This window comes from Eucalyptus grandis, chromosome 11 (genome assembly GCF_016545825.1).
Source record: "Eucalyptus grandis isolate ANBG69807.140 chromosome 11, ASM1654582v1, whole genome shotgun sequence".
Classification (NCBI taxonomy): Eukaryota; Viridiplantae; Streptophyta; class Magnoliopsida; order Myrtales; family Myrtaceae; genus Eucalyptus; species Eucalyptus grandis.
The window spans coordinates 9,569,180-9,591,767 of NC_052622.1; the positions used below are offsets into that span (position 1 = coordinate 9,569,180).

The 22,588-nt window shown below is 42.5% G+C and overlaps 1 protein-coding gene, 1 non-coding gene and 1 pseudogene across 2 annotated transcripts; 2 read left to right on the plus strand and 1 right to left on the minus strand.

The window, feature by feature from the left end:
- Positions 1 to 4,162: 4,162 nt before the first annotated feature.
- On the plus strand, positions 4,163 to 5,579 carry LOC120289378 (annotated as a pseudogene).
- A 4,613-nt stretch (positions 5,580 to 10,192) lies between these two features.
- On the plus strand, positions 10,193 to 12,176 carry LOC104452439. Its single transcript, XR_005547558.1, has one exon. It is a non-coding gene; the product is annotated as an uncharacterized LOC104452439 (transcript).
- A 958-nt stretch (positions 12,177 to 13,134) lies between these two features.
- LOC104452436 (probable leucine-rich repeat receptor-like protein kinase At5g49770) lies at positions 13,135 to 21,224 on the minus strand. The gene is given in 22 exon segments (XM_039304931.1): positions 13,135 to 13,484; positions 13,487 to 13,882; positions 14,235 to 14,470; positions 14,586 to 14,618; positions 14,621 to 14,638; positions 14,641 to 14,803; positions 15,436 to 15,572; positions 15,666 to 15,821; positions 15,940 to 16,421; positions 16,539 to 16,676; positions 16,828 to 16,899; positions 17,098 to 17,172; positions 17,377 to 17,445; positions 17,538 to 17,609; positions 17,706 to 17,777; positions 18,032 to 18,106; positions 18,197 to 18,358; positions 19,380 to 19,451; positions 19,547 to 19,621; positions 19,999 to 20,070; positions 20,168 to 20,288; positions 21,103 to 21,224. Coding segments are annotated over 22 exon segments (2,856 nt in total). The 5' UTR covers positions 21,185 to 21,224; the 3' UTR covers positions 13,135 to 13,406.
- Positions 21,225 to 22,588: the final 1,364 nt, after the last annotated feature.

The window sequence follows — 22,588 nt, forward strand, 5'->3', positions numbered from 1 at the left end:
TACCATGGCCTCGTATGATTTTGCTGTAAAACTGAACCAAAAAAGAATTAAAAAGATAAATAAGTTTTTCAAGTAGACTTTGAAACCAGACCAAAAACAGGGTAGGTTCCATAATCGGGTCCAAGTGAACATGGTAGGTTCTAATGGTGGGTTTTAGTTTCCAGCTCCCAAACCTTATCACTCTTGAACCAATCACCCCAGTTTGTCCTATTTTGTGATTGTGAACTTGATCAAAGCGTTGCTAACTACTTTGTATGGGAAAAGTACCAAAAGTCATCAACTGTATCAGACGGCGATTACTAAATAAACTTTTTAATTGAACAAATTCAGCCTAAACCTTTTAATATTGGTACAAATTCAGTCCATTCGGCCAATTTTGGTCGTGACGTTGACGTGATGTCGGCCGGATGCTAATGTGGCAATTTTTTGATTTTTTTAATTATTTTTTCGAATTTTTATATTAAATTATTATTATTATTATTATTATTATTATTATTATTATTATTATTATTTTGTCTTCTTCCTTGCGTTGGCGGCGAGCCTCGGTGAGGCTCGCTGCCACCTGGGGCGAGGGCCGCGACCCTCGCTTCGGCTTGCTCGGCCTTTCCAGGCCGCGGGCGAGGCCGGCCTGCCTGCATCGGCCGTCGAGGCGGTTTCGCCCGGATCTGGAGGCCACTCGCCGCGCGCCCGGGGGAGGCCGAGCGGCCCGCCGGCCTCGCCTGTGGCTGCGGGCGAGGCGGCTTAGCCCGAGATTTGGGCAAGGCCGAGTGAGGGCCGCGACCACCCAAGGCCACGGCCGAGGCTGGCCTCGCGCCTGTATCCGGCGAAGCCTCCTCACCGGCGGCCCTAGGAGAGGCCGGGTGAGGGCCACGACCTCGCCGGCGGCAGCGAGGGGTGCGGCCCTCGCCCGGCCGAAAGAAGAAGAAAAAAGAAATTGATAAAAAATAATTAAAAAATAAAAAATTCCACGCCAAGACGGGCTCGGGTCAAAATTGGCCGGATGAACTAAATTGGTACCTATAGTAAAAGGTTTAGGATTGAATTGGTTCAATGAAAAAGTTTAGGACTAAATTGGTACCAATACGTTTATGACTTTTTTGGTACTTTTCCCTACTTTATATTCATGTGTTTGAACCTTCACGAGTCCTGGCTACGAAAGAGTTTGGTACAAATGCCCAAATACCGGAAAAGTGGGCTTCTCATGTATTCTTTAATTGCTTCTCCAGCGAAGACGCATGTGGAGTTGCACTTTGCAGGGTAAAAGCCAAAGGATGGTGGTAATAGAGCACTCGGATTCCCGTGGACTATGGGAGAAGAAGCTACCACTGCGTGGAGATTGAGTGCAAATCGGATTGGAAATTCTAAGAATTGGTTGGCAATCTTTGTAACGACGTCCGTACTAGAGAGGTCAACATCTATTTGCATTGCTCGAGATGGGCTCTTTTTTGTTGTTGTTGTTATTGTTTTTTTTTTTTTTTAATTTATGGCTAAGTTCCAAGTCTAAGACTGCTACCGTTCATGTCCTGTTCGGCTGAAAAATGTCGACTCTTTGAAGTATATATATATATATATATATATATATATATATATATATATATATATATATATATTTAGGGGAAACTACACTTCGAGCGTTGAAGTTGAAAAGTTCAGTGGGTTGAAGATAAATGTCCATGCTTATTCACTTATTAGACTACCGATACCTACTATAGGGAACTTAGAAATGTACATATGGTGTATTCATCAATGAACATCGCTGGGTCATTCGATTGTGTTCGTTTTGATTGGAATGGAAATGCAGGATGTACTAAAAGTTTCCATTAATACATGGTACGAGGAAGGAATTGCGACAAGATGACAGAGCATGGGACACCAGAAGCCATAAGTGGCAAAAGTGAAATCTACCCTAAGCTTCATAAAGGCCATGTTCCTGTCCAGTATCGAACCACACCAGAAGGAACTAAGAGGAGTTCCTCATCCTACGCAAGGCTCCCCCCGTCCGAAGAAAGTTACCAAATTCGGAAGCCATTTTGCGTTTTTGGAAGGAACAGAAATGAAGGGCGAAAGCATGTTGCAGTTGTTTGGAGAGGAAGTAACCTCTCCTCCTGGTAGCGCAGGCCACATTGAAGAACGCCCGAAATGGCAAATCGCATAAATAAATTTCACAATGCTGGCGCCATATCAATACAGTTTTCAGATTAAAGAGACATAACCAGGAAATTAAGGCAAGACAAGATTTTAGATTCATTTACTATTCAGGAATTTAACGGAATCAAAGATCAACTTAAATGGATAATTATTATATAGATAGGTGAATCAGGTGATGCTGACGGCTGGGCAGCACATCTTCCTTGCCGGTGAGACTCATTTTTTGAAAATGGTGTTTGGCAGCCATTCCATTGAATGATACACCACCAAGAACGCGATCACCACTCCCACCCATATCTTCATCCAGCATTCTATATTATCGGCCAAATACTCCGGTGCGGTGGCTCTTACCACATGGACATAAGCGAAGGCCGAAGATATAGTGGCTACATAGAGTAGCACCTTTGTTGTAAAGAGAAAGATTGCGTGCCTCGAAGGGAGGCCTGTTAGCAGCAATAACACGGCGCTAAAGGAAGGAAGAAAAATCGTCGTGATGACTGGGAAGGTGGAAATTATGGCAAATTGTGGATCGAGGCCGACCTTGAATGAAACTGCGGCGAACACCACTCCTATGAACATCAGTGGTCTATGTTCTCCAGTGAGCCAACCGATTGTCCTCATGGCTTCCATTTTCGTCCTCTAGAAAGCTTGAACGTTGCCGAGAGAGAGAGAGAGAGAGAGGGGAAAGAGGATGGGAGGGAGAGTGAAAAGACGAGAGTTAGCAGCGATAAATCGAGGAATGACGACTGATCAATCCCACAAAATCCGTGCTCTATCTCATATTTTGAGAAATAATCATATAACCACGTGTAATAGTATCACATTTGGATGTTGACAATAAATTTTATGAATGGCAAAATAAATATAAAAATCATGAGGAGACCTATTCAACTATGGTACCGTTATACGGTTATGCTAGAGATCTCTTTTTTTTTTTTTCTGGGTGAAGGGCCGAACGAAATGCAACATGGTGTAGAAACTATTTAGAAACTGAGGGCCTGCATGTTTGTGTTTCTTTTTTTTGTTTATAAACAAATTTAAGAACAAAAAAACGCGTTTGTTTGCATTTTTATTCAAAATTTATTTTGTTCCGGGGAACAAAATTAGAACAGAAATAAGAAATAAAAATAGAAATAAGAAGAAAAAAAAAGTTGTTTTTTTTTGTTCCAAAATACTTTGAAGAATAAATTTTCTCTCTCATTTCTTTTCTTCTATTTTTTCTTCTTCTTTTTCTTCTTCTTTTTCTTTGGCCGGTCGTCGGCCCCTAGTGAGGCTTGACCTCGCCTTGGCAGGCGAGGCTCGGCGAGCTTGTCCTTGCCGGATCCGGGGGCAAGATCAAGCTCGCTCAGCCAAGGCAAGACCGTCGGCCCTTGTCGGCCGGTCGCCGGCCATGGCCGACGACTAGCCAAAAGAAGAAAAAAAAAAATTAAAAATTAAAAGAAACAAAAAAATGAACATGTTTTTATTCATTTTTATTCTCGAATAAATTTACCAAACTCGTCTTTTTTATTAAAAATTGTTCTCGGAATAGAAAAATACTCCCGAACACATTTTAAAAAGAAACACAAACAAACGCGCCCTTATTTTCTTTGGTCTCGTAAAAAAAAATGTCTCTAAATATGAATCTAGGGCATGGAGAACTCGGAAAGGAGGTGGGGGAGTGCTGACCCATAAGATGACAGGAGTATCTCTCCAGGGAAGAATTCAAGGAGGAAGGGTTGACAAATTTGGGTCTAGCAAACTGCATTTATTGGAGAGAACGAGATTGAGATCCGCCGTAGTTATTTTCCATGACGAACGGCATCTCTCTCTTTCTTTATTATTTGGATACATCACCGTCTTTCTTCCTTTCTATCATTATAATAAAAAGCCGATCGCACGCCCCGAACGCCGGATCACAATGAACGAAGTCCCGTGCACCGGATCCATCAAAGATTTCACCTTTCTTAAATGTGCCTCGTGCTGTGATCCACTTTTGAATACTACACTTCCCAGCTCCTAGTCCTTGCTTGCTCTTGCTCTCACTCCCTCGCACTGTCACTTCACTTCCTCTCGTTTCTGTCAGAAGGAGAAGAGAAGGAGAAGAGATTCGTACCGATCGGGACAGCGATGGGAGCTGCGGACAGTCCGAAGAAGCAGTCCCACTACCACCCGCCGTCGTCTCCGAGGGCGGCCGCGTTCAAGTTCAAGCTCAAGATGGCGGCGCTCCTCCTCCTCACCAACCTCCTCACCTTCTACTTCCTCGCCTCCGGACCTTCTCGCCTCGACCTCCGCCGCCTCTCCCTCCCCATCGCCTGGGACACCTCCCTCCTGGCCCACCTCAACTCCACCCGCGCCCACCTCGCCGACACCCACTCCCGCGTCTCCGACCTCCACCGCCAGCTCGCCTCCTTCGACTCCCTCGTCAAGGCCCTCCTCGCCGAGCTCGCCCGCTCCCGCGGCCGGCCTCACGACGGTGATGATCTCCCGAACGAGGTGAAGCTGGCCGTGGCCCCGCACAAGCTCCCTCTCGGCTACTCTCCGAGGATGGGGTCCGACATGCTGCACCCGCCGGTGGGGGTCGCGTGCCTGAGGTTCAAGGAGGAACTGGCCCAGTACATGTCGTACGAGGTCGGGGGCGAGTGTCCCGTGGACGACGTGTTCGCGCAGCGCTTCTTGCTGAAGGGGTGCGAGCCACTCCCGCGGCGGCGCTGCCATCCGAAGTCTTCAGCCAGTACGTGGAGCCGACCCCGTTCCCGCAGTCCCTGTGGACGACGCCGCACGACTCGAGCGTCGTGTGGGACGCGTACACGTGCAAGAGCTACAAGTGCCTCGTCGACCGCAACAAGCAGCCCGGCTACTTCGACTGCAAGGACTGCTTCGACCTGCAAGGCCGAGAGAAGCACCGCTGGATGTACGACAACGGCATCCTCGACTACGGGATCGACCAGGTCCTGGCCACCAGGCCACGGGGCACCATTCGGATTGGCCTAGACATTGGGGGAGGGAGCGGGACGTTCGCGGCCAGGATGAGGGAGCGCAACGTGACCATCGTGACCACCACGATGAACCTGGACGGCCCGTTCAACAGCTTCATCGCGTCCCGAGGGCTCATCTCGATGCACATGAGCGTGTCGCAGAGGCTGCCCTTCTTCGAGAACACGCTGGACATCGTGCACTCGATGCACGTGCTGAGCAACTGGATCCCGGACACGATGCTGGAGTTCACGCTGTACGATATTTACCGGGTGCTGAGGCCGGGCGGGCTGTTCTGGCTCGACCACTTCTTCTGCGAAGGGCCGCAGCTGAACGGGACGTACGTGCCGATGATGGAGCGGGTCGGGTTCAAGAAGATCAGGTGGAACGCCGGAAGGAAGGTCGACCGGGGGCCGCAGAAGAACGAGTGGTATTTCTCCGCCCTCTTGGAGAAGCCCAGGACATGAGTTTCATGCTTTTACACAGTCCTCATAGATCGACTTGCTTCCTTTGCTGCATTTCTTCCTTGAGCTTAGATGTCACCAGAACTTTACTTCTTGTATCATCATCTGGTTGGCAAGGCGTACGACACAGGTTCGATCGTACGCTCCGAGGAGTTTTACCCCTGAAATTTTGCAAATTCATTATTAGCGAAGGATTGAAGTGCACGAATTACTTCATATGCTTCCATTCAAAAGCTCATGACTGTTGTTGTCTGGATTCGTTACTTGAAGTGCCCGAACTACTTTATAGTATTGAGCCTCGCTGAATTTCGTACAAAACTTCTTTCAAGAATACATGAAATTCTCAGCACAAGAATACCGATGCCATTTTCGATGATGGCATTTTCCACTTAATGAAATCCACCCCTTCTTTACACGCTCAGGGCACGAAGACCCACTCTGCAACATTTGCCATCTGACGAGACGAGAGAGGAATATTTATAATATAAAACAAGCAAAGCCCTTGGTCAAAGTCAGATCCCGATTTCCTAGTTTTATGCCCCCTTCCTTCTCACGCTCAAAAAGTTCAACAGTGCACAAGGATCCTTACTTAAATAGCTTAACAAATATCCATCTTGGCTTGATGTATATCAGTTAAATCACAATCACATCATTAAAGCTTGATATCAATGTTACTGCTACTGTCTTACAGCCTCTCAAGAGCTCTTGCCATGGTCGTCAACCTTATCAAATGCGAACTCCACTTGCATCTTTACTAATTCTACAAGAATTTTTGGACACAATTATTTCTACCACAAATAAAACACTACATCCATATCCGTTAAAAGATCAAACATGCGTTTTATGAAACTCAACAACTATATCAACCATTGGATTTACATTTTCATGCAATGCAAATTGAGTAATTTATATTCCACCCGACTCATATTCAATCTGATTCATATTATTAAAACACTTTAATATTTAACCTAATCGTTGGAATATAATATCCAAATTGAGATGAAAATGTGGAAAGAGCAAACACGAGATGGAGAAAATGGGATAAGAAATGAAAAGAGTCATAGAACTAGAGTGAGTTTAAATAAATTGTAAATCTGTATATGACTCATTTAACATTCATATTATGTTTAAATCAATTTATGACTCATTTACTTAATATAACTAACTAATCTATGAATTAATTAACACTTGTATAAGTTAAAAAAATGGGTCAATAACCTACTTTGATGGGTCTAGCTACAAGCGCCAGGAGGTACCCGCTAGCTCCATCTCAAGCTGAACCGCATAGATTGATAGAAGCATATGGAGTCCGAAGGCTTTTGAGTCCCAATGCCTGGGCAAGGGCCCAAAAGGCAGGAGAGATCACTAAGTGTAGATTCGTGGAGGCCCAAGGCCAGCTAGTGTTCCTCAAAAGTCCAAACCCCAACATATACGCCCAACTCCAATGCATTTGGACCGATTCTAGTCCGTTTGGTTCGGTTTTGGGAATGGGTTTGGACAGCAAAATCAAGAATTTCGTGAGATTTTATGTCAAGAAAGAAAACCGTTGTGTGAATTGTCAATAGAGGGAGGCTTGATTGGGACCGACATGACTGACCGATGGTGCGGAACAATCAACAACCAATGATGGACCGAATTTTCGATGGAGTAGATGAGGAAGGGCTTCACAGGAAAGGGGCCTGTTTAAAGTGCCACATACATTGTGGGCATCCATAATCTTTTGCGACCGGAGAGGATTCTGGTTTGATTAGGTTTGACTTTGCCACACCCTCGTCCTGGTTGACTATCCTCGCTTGACTTTGTAAGCTTCTAATTTCAATTATTTATCCACAATAAAGTGATCACAACGTAGCGTAACAAATGCAAAAGTCCCCATCTTCGATTTCTGATGTAGGGGATGTTTTCGCAGCTTGAACGGCTTCCATGCTTCACGCAAAGAGAGAAGAACTGGAAACCACAATTATTTTATGCACTAATCTCAAAGTTGTTTCGAATTTAAAGGGTGAAAGCAGTCAGAACTTGTCTTCCATATTTCTCCTACTTCCTCCATAGCAAAGATGACTATAATATGTACAAAATTTTCATTACTCACTTTCATAAGGTGATTTGGTTCGACTGTAAAAGTTCGAGAGTTGTCTAAACTCGAAGTTTGTAGCGTATTAAATCGTGCAATTGGGATTTTAAGAATATATCTCAAGCTTTTACCTTGTGTGAGCAAAAATTATATTGTTAGAGATATATTTAGTATATTCAATGATTCCGTATATTAGTATGTGATTGTGTATTTTAATAATCAGAAGCAGTCGAGCCTAACTGGAGAAGAATGATAACAACTTTGACATAACAGTCATTTGATGTAAAGTAAGAAAACTTTCTTTTAGATGACAAAATTGGTTATGCGAAATAAGCAAAATAATTGGTTGGGGGAACCAAACTTCTCGATGTAAATATTTCCATCTGGAGTCATTCTTACTTTTAATTGATTCTATGAACCGTATATTCAACTTCGACTTGCTAAGATGTCAAACCCGAATTGAAGACTCAAATTTGGTCAACACAATTGGCTTGAGGTCGAGTTTTTCGAATGCTAAAACTTGAAGATCCTTGCAAAAGTAGCTTTCTTTGACTTCATTATCTTATCACAAATTTATTTGAGGGCACGCCTCTAAAGCTGACTAGGGAAGAACATATAAAAACGTAATTATAAAAATTGGTAATTGGATCTTTTGCTAAAATGCAAACCCACTACACACATTGACAATTTGGTAATCGAATATATATGGAAGAGAAGAGAAGCAACAATCCACTAGAATAATTTAAAATGAAAAAAATATTCATGGAAAATAATCGAAAAAGATATGGTTTCCAAAGCATCCCATATTCCAAACTTCTTTTAGCGAATTTGGGTAAGCAATTCCCTTCTTAGTTTTGGCTAGTCATATTATTACAAAGTCTTCTAAGGGTGCGCATCATAAAATTTCTACTTGTTTCTCTGTTATTTGGAACGGGTTTAAAAAAACCGTTTGGTAACGCAATTTGATTTTTCTATTTCTAGAATGCATTTCTATTTCGTAAATAGATTTGAAGAAGAAATCGGAAGTTAAAATTTTTAACTTCTCAATTTGTTTCAGAAATTTTGTCATGCGCACCCTAAGTGTTGCCTTAAAACTTGCCACCTAAGATTATAGATTGCTAAAATGGGTCTCTACTCATTATTAGAAAAAAAAAAAACAGGCTTTTCCCATTTAAATAGCTGCTGCCTAAACATGCATTGCATTATGTTCATACAATTAATATCCATTTAGTCATATTACAAGGCTATTACTATTTCATGGACGTTTGTGATGGACATTTAGAGTCCCCAACATCAATCATTGAACGATCAAAATCCCAATATTTATTTTGTTTTAAATTTATAAATACGACAAATGTTTTTATCTATGATCTCGAATTACATATTTTTGTTTTGGCAGTTTGATTAGTATATTTCAATGATTTTGTCATTAACTATCTAGGCATTATTGGGAGGAGTAAGATGAAGGAAATCTCAATTTTCATTTTCAAGTTAATTTAGCGATATAGTGATGTAATACTCAGACTCAAAAGTGCATTTGTCTTTCTATGTTGAAAATATCGACAATTTTACCTTATGATACAGAACAAGGATGAAGATGCATGCTAGCATAGTTTCGACTTCCGATGGGTACTACAGCTCATCTAACTCTTGCTATTCTCTGTTGATGGTTTTGCAGGGTTATTCTTTGTTCTATTCTTGTGTTTTGCGGACTTGATCAAAGCACCGCTGACTACTTTGCATTCATGCATTTGGAGTGCACCTTCACGAGTCCTGCCTACCAAAGAGTTTGGTACAAATGCACAAATACCGGAAAGTTGGCTTCTCATGTCTTCTTTAATTGCGCTCTCCGGCGGAGACGCATGTGGAGTTGGACTTTGCAGAGCAAAAGGCCAAAGGATGGTTGCAATAGAATACTCAAATGCCCGTGGACTATTGGAGAAGATGCTTCCCCTGCGTGGAGATTGAGTACAAATCGGATTGGAAATTCTAAGCATGGGTTGGCATCATTTGGAACGACGTACCTGAGGAGTCAGCATCTGTTTGCACTTCTCGAGACAGTTTTTATTTTTTCAAATTTATGGTGAAATTCCAAGTCAAAGACCGCCTACTGTTTATTTCCCGGTTGGCTCGAGACTATTGGCGCTTTGAAGTTTTCATATTTTTTGGGGAAACTGCACTTGGGCATTTAAGTTGAAAAGTTTAGTGGGGTTGAAGTTAAATGTCCATGTTCATTTACTTATTACCGATGGGACTACCGATATTCGAGGACTTAGAAATGTACGGTGCGTTCATCAACCGTCGTCGGTCTTTCGATTATTTTCTTTTTGATTCGGAATGGAAACGTAGGATGTACTAAAAGTTTCCATTAATACGTGGTACAAGGAAAGAATTGTGACAAGATCACAGAGCATGGGCCACCAGAAGTCGTAAGTGGCAAAAGTGAAATCTACCCTAACCTCCATAAAAGGACATGTTCCTGTCCAGTATCTAACAACACCAAAAGGAACTGAGAGGAGTTCCTCGTCCTACGCAAAGCTCCCCCGTTCGAAGAAAGTTACCATATTCGGAAGCCTTCTTGCGTAGGTGGAAGGAGCAGAAATGAAGGGCGAAAGCATGTTGCAGTTGTTTGGAGAGGAAGGTAACCTCTCCTGATAGCACAGCACAGCCCCCGAAATGGCGGATCGCATATGTGAATGTGGATAAATCTCATCTGCATGCCGAGTTCATTTCCTTGAACCTCCCCAACTCTCTTCTTCCTGTCTCGTCAGAAGCAGAAGCAGAAGCAGAAGCAGCCTTCGCTCGCGGGCAGGAGTCGCGAGACATGGCGAGCGACGAAGACTACGCGAAGAAGCAGGCGAGCCAGATCCGGCAGTCCAGGAAGTTCAAGGCGTTCGTGGTGGCCCTCATCATCGTCGTCAACGTCCTCGCCGTCTACATCTTCACCAGCGGGGGGCCGTCTCGGCTGGACCTCAACCAGATATCCCGCTACACCCAGCAGCTCTCCCTGCCGCTCTCCTCCTGCGACACCGCCCCTCTCATTGCCGACCTCAACTTCACCCGCGCCCAGCTCTACTCCACTCACTCCCGCATCGCCGAGCTCCACGAGCACCTCACCTCCGCCAACGCCCTCATCGAATCCCTCCTCACCCAGCTCACCCGCCTCAACGAGCGAGAACGCTCGTCGTCCGACCAAACCAACTACCGCGCCGACCTCTTCAGCGCCACCAATTTGCCGGAGGAGCTGAGGCTGGCCATCGGCCCCCAAAAGCTCCCGCTCGGCAACTCCCCTAGGGTCGGCTCGGACGTGGTGCTCCCGCCCGTGGGAGCCGCCTGCCTCATGTTCAGGGAGGAGCTGGCCGAGTACATGTCGTACCAGGTCGGGGCCGAGTGCCCCGTCGACGACGCCCTGTCGCAGAAGCTCATGGTGAAGGGATGCGAGCCTCTCCCTAGGAGGAGATGCCACCCGAAGACTCCGGCCAATTCCGCAGAGCCGATCCCGTTCCCGCAGGCCCTGTGGACCACCCCGCCCGACAACAGCATCGCATGGGACGCATACCAGTGCAAGAGCTACCAGTGCCTCATCGACCGGAGGACAAGCCCGGGGTCTTCGACTGCAAGGACTGTTTCCACCTGGAGGGACGGGAGAAGCACCGGTGGATGTTCGACAACGGCAATCTCGACTACGGGATGGATCAGGTGCTGGCCACCAGGCCGCGGGGCACCATTCGGATTGGCCTAGACATTGGGGGAGGGAGCGGGACGTTCGCAGCCAGGATGAGGGAACGGAACGTGACTATCGTCACGACCACGATGAACTACGACGGCCCCTTCAACAACTTCATCGCGTCCAGGGGCCTGCTCTCGATGCACATGACCGTCGCGCAGAGGCTGCCCTTCTTCGAGAACACGCTGGACATAGTGCACTCCATGCACGTCCTGAGCAACTGGATCCCAGACTCGATGCTCGAGTTCACTCTGTACGACATATACCGGGTGCTGAGACCAGGCGGGCTATTCTGGCTCGATCACTTCTTCTGCCTCGGGCCGCAGCTGAACGGGACGTACGTGCCGATGTTCGATCGGGTCGGGTTCAAGAGGGTGAGGTGGAACGTCGGCAGGAAGGTCGATCGCGGAGGGAACGAGTGGTACTTCTCCGCCCTCCTGGAAAAGCCCAGGACTTAGATCAGTTGATCCACTCCACTCAAAACACACGAGCAATCAAATCTTGCTCTCTTTTCCTTGTTCCTTTTTTCCTTAATTCCAAATTTGACTTCTTGTTTCTGTTTACAATAACATCATGCCAAGTACTTTGCGTTCGTGTCCCCATGTTAGACAAGATTAACAGGACCAATTCATGTAAGGGAAGAAAAAACAAGAATGTAGCAGAGCGTTTGATTTCATTACTTGTCATTTGATGTAGCATCATAACTCAAGGGGCACTCTGTAATTCCAGCAAATAAGAGAAAAGTGGTATTGTATTCGCAATTGTAATTAAAGAATATTTCTGGCAAGAAAGTTTCTGCAGATATTTATGAGGGTCAGCTATAAAAAAATCGCAAATTGATACTCTGAATTTTTTTCTTATAAAAAATCTCAAACTTGTATCTTACGACTCATTTACTCTAAACTAATTTTCGTCTCATAAAAAAAACCCAAAAACTAGTACCCTAATCCAAATCTTTTTTCTGTCCAATATTCTGTTAAAATGTACATGTCAATACACATGGCAAATGACTATAAGACTAATTTAACATGGAGAACGACAAATGTAACTTGAAAAATCCAACTATGTTCACATTCATGCATTTTAACAGAGAGTAAATTTGGATCGAAATAACCAGATTATGATTTTTTATGAGATGAAAATTAATTGGGATGAATGTATCATGCAGGTACTATTTTGAAATTTTTTGTGAAATAAAAATCAGTTTAAGATGAATGTGTTATGGGATGCTAGTTTGAAATTCTTAATGGTATTAACCCTGGTCGAGTTTCTCCATCATAGGTCTCGCCGTACATGTGTGAAATGGTTGAAACGGAGTGTTCATCAAACAAAAGAGAGAAATTAGAAAGGGAGTATAATGTGAATGCAGAGCTAGATCTGCACAAAGTCTAATGACTTGGTACTGTATGCATCTGAGGTCAAAGTTTTCTAATTATTGCACATTAATAAGAAAAGATTCTTTCGTTCACAAGTACCAAAGTCACGCCAGGTCAAATTATAGTGGATGTAAATTTAAGCAATCTAACCAGTCTCAGATGCACAAGATCTAGCTTCGAGTCAACTTTCCTGTGCCTCACATCATCTAATTATGACGGAAAAATAACACTGTAACATCAACACAATAAGATCTCGGGAGTCTTGCGCAGTAAGTGCAGTTCGTTTGGAAAGACTCTGAAGTTCCGTCGGATCGAGCCGATCACATGTCAAGGAATGGTGAGTTCTCCCATCGGCCAAACTAAGTGACACATTTTCCAATACATTTCCTGTACTATGATTGATCATATCCTCCCAATCAATCGAAAAACGAGTCCATACACTGTCTTCTCCGCGAGAAGAGCTACTGGCTGTACAGGTGGAAGATGAACGATCACTTCCTTCGGAATTCTACTTATACATAGAGGCCAGCAATTTTACAATATTAAATTCTCGACAGGGTACATGCATCACAAGACCTGAACATCTGGAAAGAGTTAGTCGTGAACACATGCAAGTTTGGTTTTATTAATGTACACTGAAGCTGATCATGACTGTGATTTGCCTACTGGGGTTCGATCCTTGAAGGTGGGAAACCTCCACTATACTCAAAGAAGTCCTCGTTGCGGTAGGGATGTGTAGCATACCCTTACTCGCCTCCTCATAACTGGCTGAAGTGGTCGCCGATTCAGCCTTTGGATTCAAACCCGCGAAAACCATGATGTTCTCGATTTCCTTCACCACCTCTCCCATGGTTGGCCTGTCCGCTCCTGATTCTTCCGCACATCTCATTGCTAACTCCACAAACCTCTCGAGACCCTTCAAAGACGTGCCCAATCCGATGGCTGGGTCGAGAATCCCCTGCAGATTGTACAAATCTTTGTCCTTATTTATGAGCACCCTAACTTCTCTCACAATATATCTGCCCCGCTCTATGGGCCTTCTGGCTGTAAGGAGTTCCAGCATCAATACTCCGAAGCTATAGACATCGCTCTTCTCGGTCAGCTGCTGTGTCATGTAGTATTCAGGATCCAAGTAGCCCTTCACAAGAAAATTGCATGATCGGTTTGTAAAACTCATTATGAAAGCTAAACAAATAATAATGTCTTCAACTCTATGACCCTTTTTCTATTGACTTTGGTAAATTAATTGTCTCTCATATGACTGCTGATTTTATCATGATAATCATCGAAACTGAAAAGAACAATTATCTTATATTTTTTCCCCTAAAGTAAGACTCCTAACCAAAACCTGAGAAGTGCACTTCTTCTCCAGACAATCACTAGGTTCTCATGAACATGGATTGTTTTAGGAACCAGGGAACACATGCAAAATTTCTGTGTTGCTCGGAAAAGTTTGACCATCTAACGTTACACAAAAGCTCATTACTGACCATTGTTCCTTTGACTTGAGTGGTGACATGACCCCTTTCACCATCTCCCATGGGCTTGGAGAGACCAAAATCAGCAACTTTCGCATTCAAGTGATCATCCAATAGGATGTTGGTTGATTTTATGTCCCTGTGTATGATCGGAGGATTAGCAAGCTCATGAAGATAAGCCAGACCTCGGGCTGCACCAATGGCTACTTTGAGTCTTCTTGCCCAATCCATCCTGATCCCTGACTTTCCTGTAAGTCGAAACTTGTAATTGTGAACACAGACGGTATGAGCGAGGAATTGTTTCTCAGAAACCTAAAATCCGCATGAATGCTTTCTCAACATAAGAAACTCGAGAGGAGATACCTGAGAGACTGTCTTTGAGGGTACCATTTGAAGGAACTCGTACACTAGCAATTTTCACCTTGCTCAAGACAAAAACCGACAAGGCTGACAAGATTCTTGTGATGGACTCTCGATAGAAGCTCAATCTCATTTTTGAACTCGACCCCACCCTGCATAGATCCCTGCTGTGCTCGTTTTATGGCGACAAAATTTCCAGTGGGAAGAGTACCCCTGTAGACCTGCCACAGCAACAACAAAATTTATAATTCGGCCAGCTTTCAGGACAGCTGATGATTTTGAAGACGAATAAAAAAATTTCACAATGCTGGTGCAGTATCGATACACTTTTCAGATTAAAGAGACATAACCAGGAAATTAAGGCAAGGCAAAATTTTAGATTCATTCACTGCTCAGGAATTTAATGAAATCAAGGATCAACTTAAATGGAAACATTCAGACAACATAAGCGGTTGAAAAATTTAAAGCCGTGTGAAAATATAAGATTCTCTTGGAAAGAGAAGAAACGAAGTGGAAACAAATGTGTAGCAACACCACGACTTTGCCCATCTCTCAGCTTTACTTTTTCTCTGTATGAGCAAACTCACATCTGGTTTTGTCAAGTCTAAGAAGCCCTTCTCTGTTCATGTGAAATTCTAGCAGAAGATTTCAAACTCATTAACTGTCACATGTCATTCAGTGAGACTGTGCTTCCAACAAGGTGGTGAATACATGGAACTTATACAACAGATTTTTCTTGTTAACGCGAGGACTTATACAACGAAAGGCTCTGGGTATATTATGAAGAGTACAGGCGCAAGAGTGTGGTAATCGAGGTTTCTCTTAAATAGAACTGAGAGCCAAGAGAGTAAACCTTTCCATAGCCACCAGATCCAATTTCATTGGCATCTGAGAAGTTGTTGGTGTATTTCTTTAGCTCTTCAAGAGAAAACCATCTCGCTCCTTTGAGTTGGGGGATGCTGCCGTCGCTCTTATTTGGGTCCCAGTTTACTGCATTTCCATAAATAACAAGTATTGACTGAGACTTTACTTTCAGAATCAGAGACAAGCTAAGTGGCAAGTCTGCAGTGAATCCGGCCATACCAAAAGGGTTGCTTTGCTCTGTAGCCTTTTCTGCTCTTTTCTTTTGACGAAAAGCATAAACCCCCACAAGAGCCAATAGCAAGAGGAGAACAAAACCACCAGCTGCTGCACCAATGATGACTCCGATGTTTGACGATTTTTTGGATGTAGTTGGTACTGTACTTCAGTGAGAAAGAGGGAGAGAGATTGTTGTTAGTATGATGAAGATATAAAGATAATCTAGATAGACAAGGCAGCAGAATGCGTGTCTCTGTTAAATAATTGGAGATATTACCATCAAAGTTCATGTACTGATCGCCGATGAAATAGAAAGGCCCAAATAATTGTGAAGGCTTGTAAGTCTGATTACTGAGCACAAAGCCAATACTGTTTATGCCAGTCCAATTGAAACGAACCCCGGATGGGAAGACCGCAAGATTCAGTTTAAGGTAATTATATGAATCCTTGCGTGGATCACTCAGCGAGATGGAATCTACTGGAAGTTGATAGGACTGAAAAGAGATCATCATAGAGCTTGCGAGTTTTTCGAAATAAGTCAAGTTCCCTAAACCTGAGAAAGAAGGAGCTCTGAAGACTAAAGTTCCTGTGTAGGGATGGCTGCATTTACAGTTGGGGCTGGATGTCTGGTTTGAATTGCAAACGGCTGGGATGCAACTATTAGGCGGTGTCGAGTATGAGGAGGTGTTGGTTTGTGGAACGGTACAGTAACTTTGCCCAGCTGCTCCTGTTTCTTGACAAACCGGGTTATCGACAAGTCTGCAGAAATACAATTATATGGGCGCGACATTAGCAATAAAAATGTGTAAAAAAAGCACTTTTGATTCATCTTGTGACACAGTGAGTGAAAGGGCCTAAGAGCTTTATATGACTTACATCACCACGACACTGTAAACTCCAGTACTCTGCTTGAAGCTATCAATAAGATTGGTCTGCAAATCAATGAGTTGCAATTGATTGCTACGGCTGGTGCCTATGTCCAAGGTTCCATTCACATTGTTGTTTTTTAAGACCCTGACATCACAGGAAAATTCACTCGTTCAGCCACATCCCAAATGTCCCAGTTGAAACGCACCAGGAAGTCAATTGAATGAAGCAGATCAAGTTTTGAAGAAGTATACATCCATTACATTGAGGTAAATATTGAGATCGAGATGATACTTACACACTTTGCAAACTGAAAATGCTGAAAAGGATGACAGGTAGGACTCCTTGAACTTGCGTGTGTTCCAGCGTTCTAAAATTGATAAAACGTGTAAACCCATTATTTACTTAGAGGAATCTATTTCATCTTTGGAAAGGGGAAAAAGATGGCAAGTCCGAAACCCACAACCACAAAACAATGAAATGTCATGTTCCATTTCCAGAGGAGAAAAGAGGGGTGGGTGTTGTTTAAGTCAATTGATGGAGGCAAAAGACAGATCGGGAAACGTACAATGTTGTCAAAGACTGTAATGTCGGAATCCATGCGGGGAAATCTGTCGCATCAAAACTATTATTGCTTAAGTCCCTGCAAATCCACCTTGGTCAGTCAAAGTCCATGTTTTACGTAGTCACAACAGGACAATAAGCAATGGCGAATTCAAAATTAAGAAAAAGAGTTTAAGATTGTCTTTTACATTTCACGTCGTGCTCTATTTCCCTCTGAGAACTCATAAATGATCAGCAATTATACCGTGTGCAACTAGCTAATAGTAAGACAATTATTACTTACAGGTAGTTGAGGGCGTTCATGCCAGCAAGGTTGGGAAACGGACCAGTTAGCCTGTTGTTGGAAAGAAGGCTAAAAAGTAGACCAGTAAATTTAGGAGATGATTATAGTGATATGCACTAGAAAACACTAAAATGACACGACCGTAATTATGTTTTGCTTACAGTTCTTGAACAGATGTAAGATTGTTGAGATTTCCAGGGACTGCACTACTTAGAAAGTTTGTATCAAAGCGTCTGTGACCATTGAAATAGGTTAAACATAGACCCGAAGTGCAATGAGCAGAAGGGAAGTAATCCTCATTAGGATTGTGTAGAACCATAAATACTCACACAACTTCCAAACTCTGCACCAGTCCAAGAGTGGAAGGGATGCTACCTCCGAGCTGATTGTTGTCAAAAAGCCTGCACAGTTAAAGAAATTTATGAGGATTCCTATCTTAAAAAAGCATTAGCAGGCCATTGCCTTCTCTGCTTTTCACTGCCTCTCTCTTAGAGAGATGCTTTGAGTATCAAGAGAGGATAACAATGGTGTGCAGTGAGGGGAGACAGAGAGAGAGACGAGAGAGAGAGGATCTTTCATTAGATAAGGCTTGAGAAGCCTCAAGGAAACAATGGATTGACCAGATGCAGCGGCCTAGTGGATTATCAGAACTCACACATGGATAAGATGCATCTCAGAACTGAATAATTGGGAAGGAATTGTGCCAGAGAGTCGGTTCTGCCCAAAATGACTGCATGAAGCAAAATATTAGTCAGATAACACAACAAAAATGAAAGTTCACAGATTCAGTGAGATAATAAATTGGAAGACATGCACATACAAGTGCTTCGTGTGAAGTAGCATATCAAGGCCAGGATTGCTTCCATTGGATACCGGAATAGATCCAGTTAGCTGATTGTCAGCTAGGTCCAGCCAGTAGAGCCTAGAAAGGTTACCGATTGTAGGGGGAATCAGCCCACTGAATCCATTTGAATTTAGAGATCTGCAATGTATTGAAGGACGAATTCAGATACTTGTGAAGATCTGGAGAATAATACGTGACTGTCAGATTAATATGTAAAGCATGTTGGAGTCAACACCTAATATGAAAATGAGATAAGTTCTACTTGGACTTTGCCTCTGATGTGCTGACCTATTCCAGTGCGAATGCTGGATATTAAAAGTCGGTGATTAAAACCCCAAGTGAAGAACTCTTGAGAGTCTTCTTGTTTCAATCGCACAAGAAACAAAACGAGAGACAAGTTTTGGTCAAAAGTCAAAAGAAGCAAATAAAGTTTTAACTTGCTAAGGAGATTGATTGGATAAGGTTTTCTTCACTGCATGAAGTCGGCAAAGGAAGACTAGCTGGCGACGATTTGGCGCCAGCAACTTGCCGACTTGCCGAAGAAGTAAATGGAAGTCCATTATGTATTGGACTTGTCGCGGTGAAGCTTCAGCCTATATATAAGGCTTAGAGGAGAAGCATTTGAGGACAAGTCACCAGATGGAAAAAGGGTGAGCTTCAAGAGAGAAAAGAGGTGATGCAGCCTGAGAGAAAGAGTAGCTCTGTGCGAGCGAGTCGTTCCTCTGTGAGCAAGAGGAAAGATAGAATAGCTGAGTGTCTGCTTATGTCAGCTAGTTTTCTTTGAAAGCTTAGAGTGTGGTGAGAGAAGGTAAATTGGAATAGTTGTGAGAGAAGAACATTTTGAATGTTAATACTTGTATCACTGTTTAGTATAACAAGTGTCTTCAGTTGTCTATGACAATTCTCCTGTGTTACCACCACAACACTTCCCCATATCCTACAAGGGTTGCATACCCTGTTAATGGCATTAGACCAAAGCTGCGCTTTCTACATAACATGAGCTGAGAACAATATTTATAGTACATTCAAGATAGACCTCCAACGGGAGGTTTAAACAATTCATTGTTGAATTGAGTTGAGCAAAACACGTTCTAGCTTGTCCAAAAACCGGTCATGCACATGTCAGGTCGCAATCAAGTATATGGGAGAGGGAACTTACAGAAACACCAGGTTCTGCAGAGATCCAATGGAATCCGGTATTGGACCATAAAGTCCGCAACCAACCAGGAGTCTTGCATTTTGAGATGAAAAGGCAGATTGGTCATTTTGGACTTTGAAAGTCAGGAGACACAGAATATAGTAGAAATGCTGATGTATATAACTTACAAGTTCGTGAGCTTCACCAAGTTTCCAATTTGTACAGGAAGAGATCCAGTCAGACCCTTGTTGTAAGATAGGTCCCTACACGAAAGGCTTATTATACTCAGTAACAACTTACAGAAGACCATTTCAGGCAGCTAAAACAGATAAAAAGACCAAATTCTAGACATGAATCCCACTACTTGCACATCATTGACAGCTTCACATGCATTATAGGATGCATGGGAGAGAAGAAAGTACAAGAATCTAGATGGGAGGACTACATACATGACAACAGCAAAATAAAACCTTAAGCCCTTCTTCTCGATAATTGCCTCCAGTTATGGTCAATACATCCAATTTTACAGAAATTTGTGTCCTCTATTATCTTTCGGTAGAAAAAGACATGGGAAACAAATGTGGTAATTAAGTCCTTGCATTGAACATAATCTGGGGAGTGAAAGAGATAGTGAATTTACAGAATCTGTAATTCAGATAATTGTCCAATGTCTCCTGGAAGCGAACCTGTCAAACCCATGCTCGACAATGTTCTGAAATTAAGAGAGTCCAATTAACTGCGCATATGGATATAATTATGAAATGCAGATTCTCAAATACGAAGTCCAAAAAGGATGCTCAAAAACTTACATGGAAGTAATGCGAGAATTTTTGCAGCCAATCCCATCCCAACCATTGCCACAAGGATCAATCCCCACCCAGTTGGGTGGTGTATTTTGCCAATCACTCATAAGCCCCTTAATTGCGCTGACTGCTTTCGAATATGACCAGTTGAACAAAGAGAAAATAATAAATGCATATGTCTTGTCTGTGTATTGAATAGCAATAATCCAACAGTTCTCTGTGAATTTAAGGATCGCAAAAGTTTCTGGAGCATGTTGCTAGAAAAGTGGTCGTTTGTTTATATTCTAACAGTAGCTTCTCTAATAATGTCCAGAACTTTGTTTGCTTGAATAGCCAACCAACAGCAGGATGTTTGTACCAGGGGGCTAAGACCCTGTAAAATATTTGTAACTGATTCCTTATCAAACGAAGGTGGCATGATCGTTATACCAAAACTAAATCCGTGAGAATGACCTGTATGTAAGATAATGGCTTCCAAGGCCAGAACATGGTTAAAGAAAAATCATACCACCAATAGATGTGTAACAAATTTCATTTTTTGACCAACTCTAAAGACTACAATCAGTTAGATTTACTGAAACTTTTTTAGGCAAAATGGCAGGCGATAAAGCCATCATTAATCAAAGAGGCAGGAAAATGGGGAGAAAACAGATTAGGTCTGTCCAAAATTGACTTTAGCATTGTTGATAGAAATATAGGAAACATCCACATCTCAAAAAAGTTCAGCGCAATAGGGTCCTTAAGATTGGTTGTGGACAAACTGATTCCTGTAAATGTTGTGACGTCCTCTGACTAGGAGGAACCTTAGTTCATCTAAGCGGCAGTGGCTCAGAAACATGCAAAAAGTTATGGCGAGAGCATTTTTGGAATTCGCAAATTCAACTATATGAATAAAACATTTTCGGAAATAAATGTCAAGAAAGTGGTTGAATTAAGCTTACAATCATAAGGATTTGTAGCTGCATCTCCAATGGACTCTCCAAGGAGAAAAACTAGCAGAATCACCAGAACTCGCACACCCATGACTCAGAATCTCGAAACTTGGAGAACTCAACGCCCTTCTTTCAGCTTCGGCAGTTGCATCGCATTGGATTCTTCATCAAGGGACACTTCAACTCGGTTGACATGATGGCAAAATGAAATGGCTGGCTGCCAACTCCCAGCATATCTCTCTTTCCTAGAAGTCTTTTCTTTTTTCTTTTTTATCAGGGAATATAATAAGTCCGTGACAACTATGAATTGTAGTCTCGTTGATCCAATTGACGAGAAGCGTAAACATCAGCACGTCAGAACCATATTCATCTGCATTTCTTTTCTCCAACTGCTGCATTTGTTTTATTGGGGGGGCGTTTACTCAGTCAATACCAAGTCACAAAGTCCAAATAATCAAGAAGAGAGAAGATGAGCACCGAAGCATGGGTTGAAGATGAAGGAGAAAAGGTAGAAAACGACAAGTTGATGAATGAAGTAACTGTACACGCTTACACTGGTCGCGTCCATGACAAAAGGAGCACAGTCAACGACCATCTGGTCGTTTTCGAAGAATCATTCAACTGAATTGGGCCAGAAAAAAAAAACTGGATGCTGAGACATGCAAAGATAGGGATGTAGTAAAGTTTGGATGGGGAAGGAGGAAGACCAAGTACAATCAAGTCATAACAAAATAGAAACGATGTTTTCGTTTGGTGAAGTTGAAGGAGCAAAAATATATTTAAGGGGAGACTTTAGAGCAGTCCTCATCATGATAATGTTCAGCGCACCGTGGCGAGCAGAACTTCATAATGGATAATTATGAAGTCAATAAGAACATATTGAATGAAAGAGTCAGGGTATAGATTGGTGAATTAGATGTCATTGCGGCTCAGATTCGTGTTTATTGATAAGATTAATTTGGTTGTTTGCAGGCTTTTTCGAACCCTAGACGATTCTACTATTATGATGAAAAAAATAAGATTCTATTTCGTGGATTTCTTCGAGATTTGGTAAGTATCAAAATACTTGGTAAAAGAGTTTGTTGCCAACAAGTTTTTGTTGTTAATTATCGTTTCAATTGCATAATAATAACATTTATTTGTTCTCTTTATTTATCAACTTTTCTATGAATTACCACCTTTATTTATCTCACTACCAACTCTTTTTATAATCGCAAATCTCAATTGAAGTAATTATCAACTTTTTGCGTACCAACAAATAATGCATTACCAACTCCTGTAAGAGTTAATTAGTAATAATCAATTGGTGTTTTCTTTTTAAATACCAATTTCCCCACTCTTTGACCCCCCCCAAAAAAAAAAAAAAAAAAAAAAGCTTCTCTCATCCTTTGCCAATTTTTATATACCTTTCTACCAGACAACTTAAATTTGCCAACTATAAATAATTATCAGTCTTTATTTGTATGATTTACTTTTCTTAAATAGTTAACTAGCT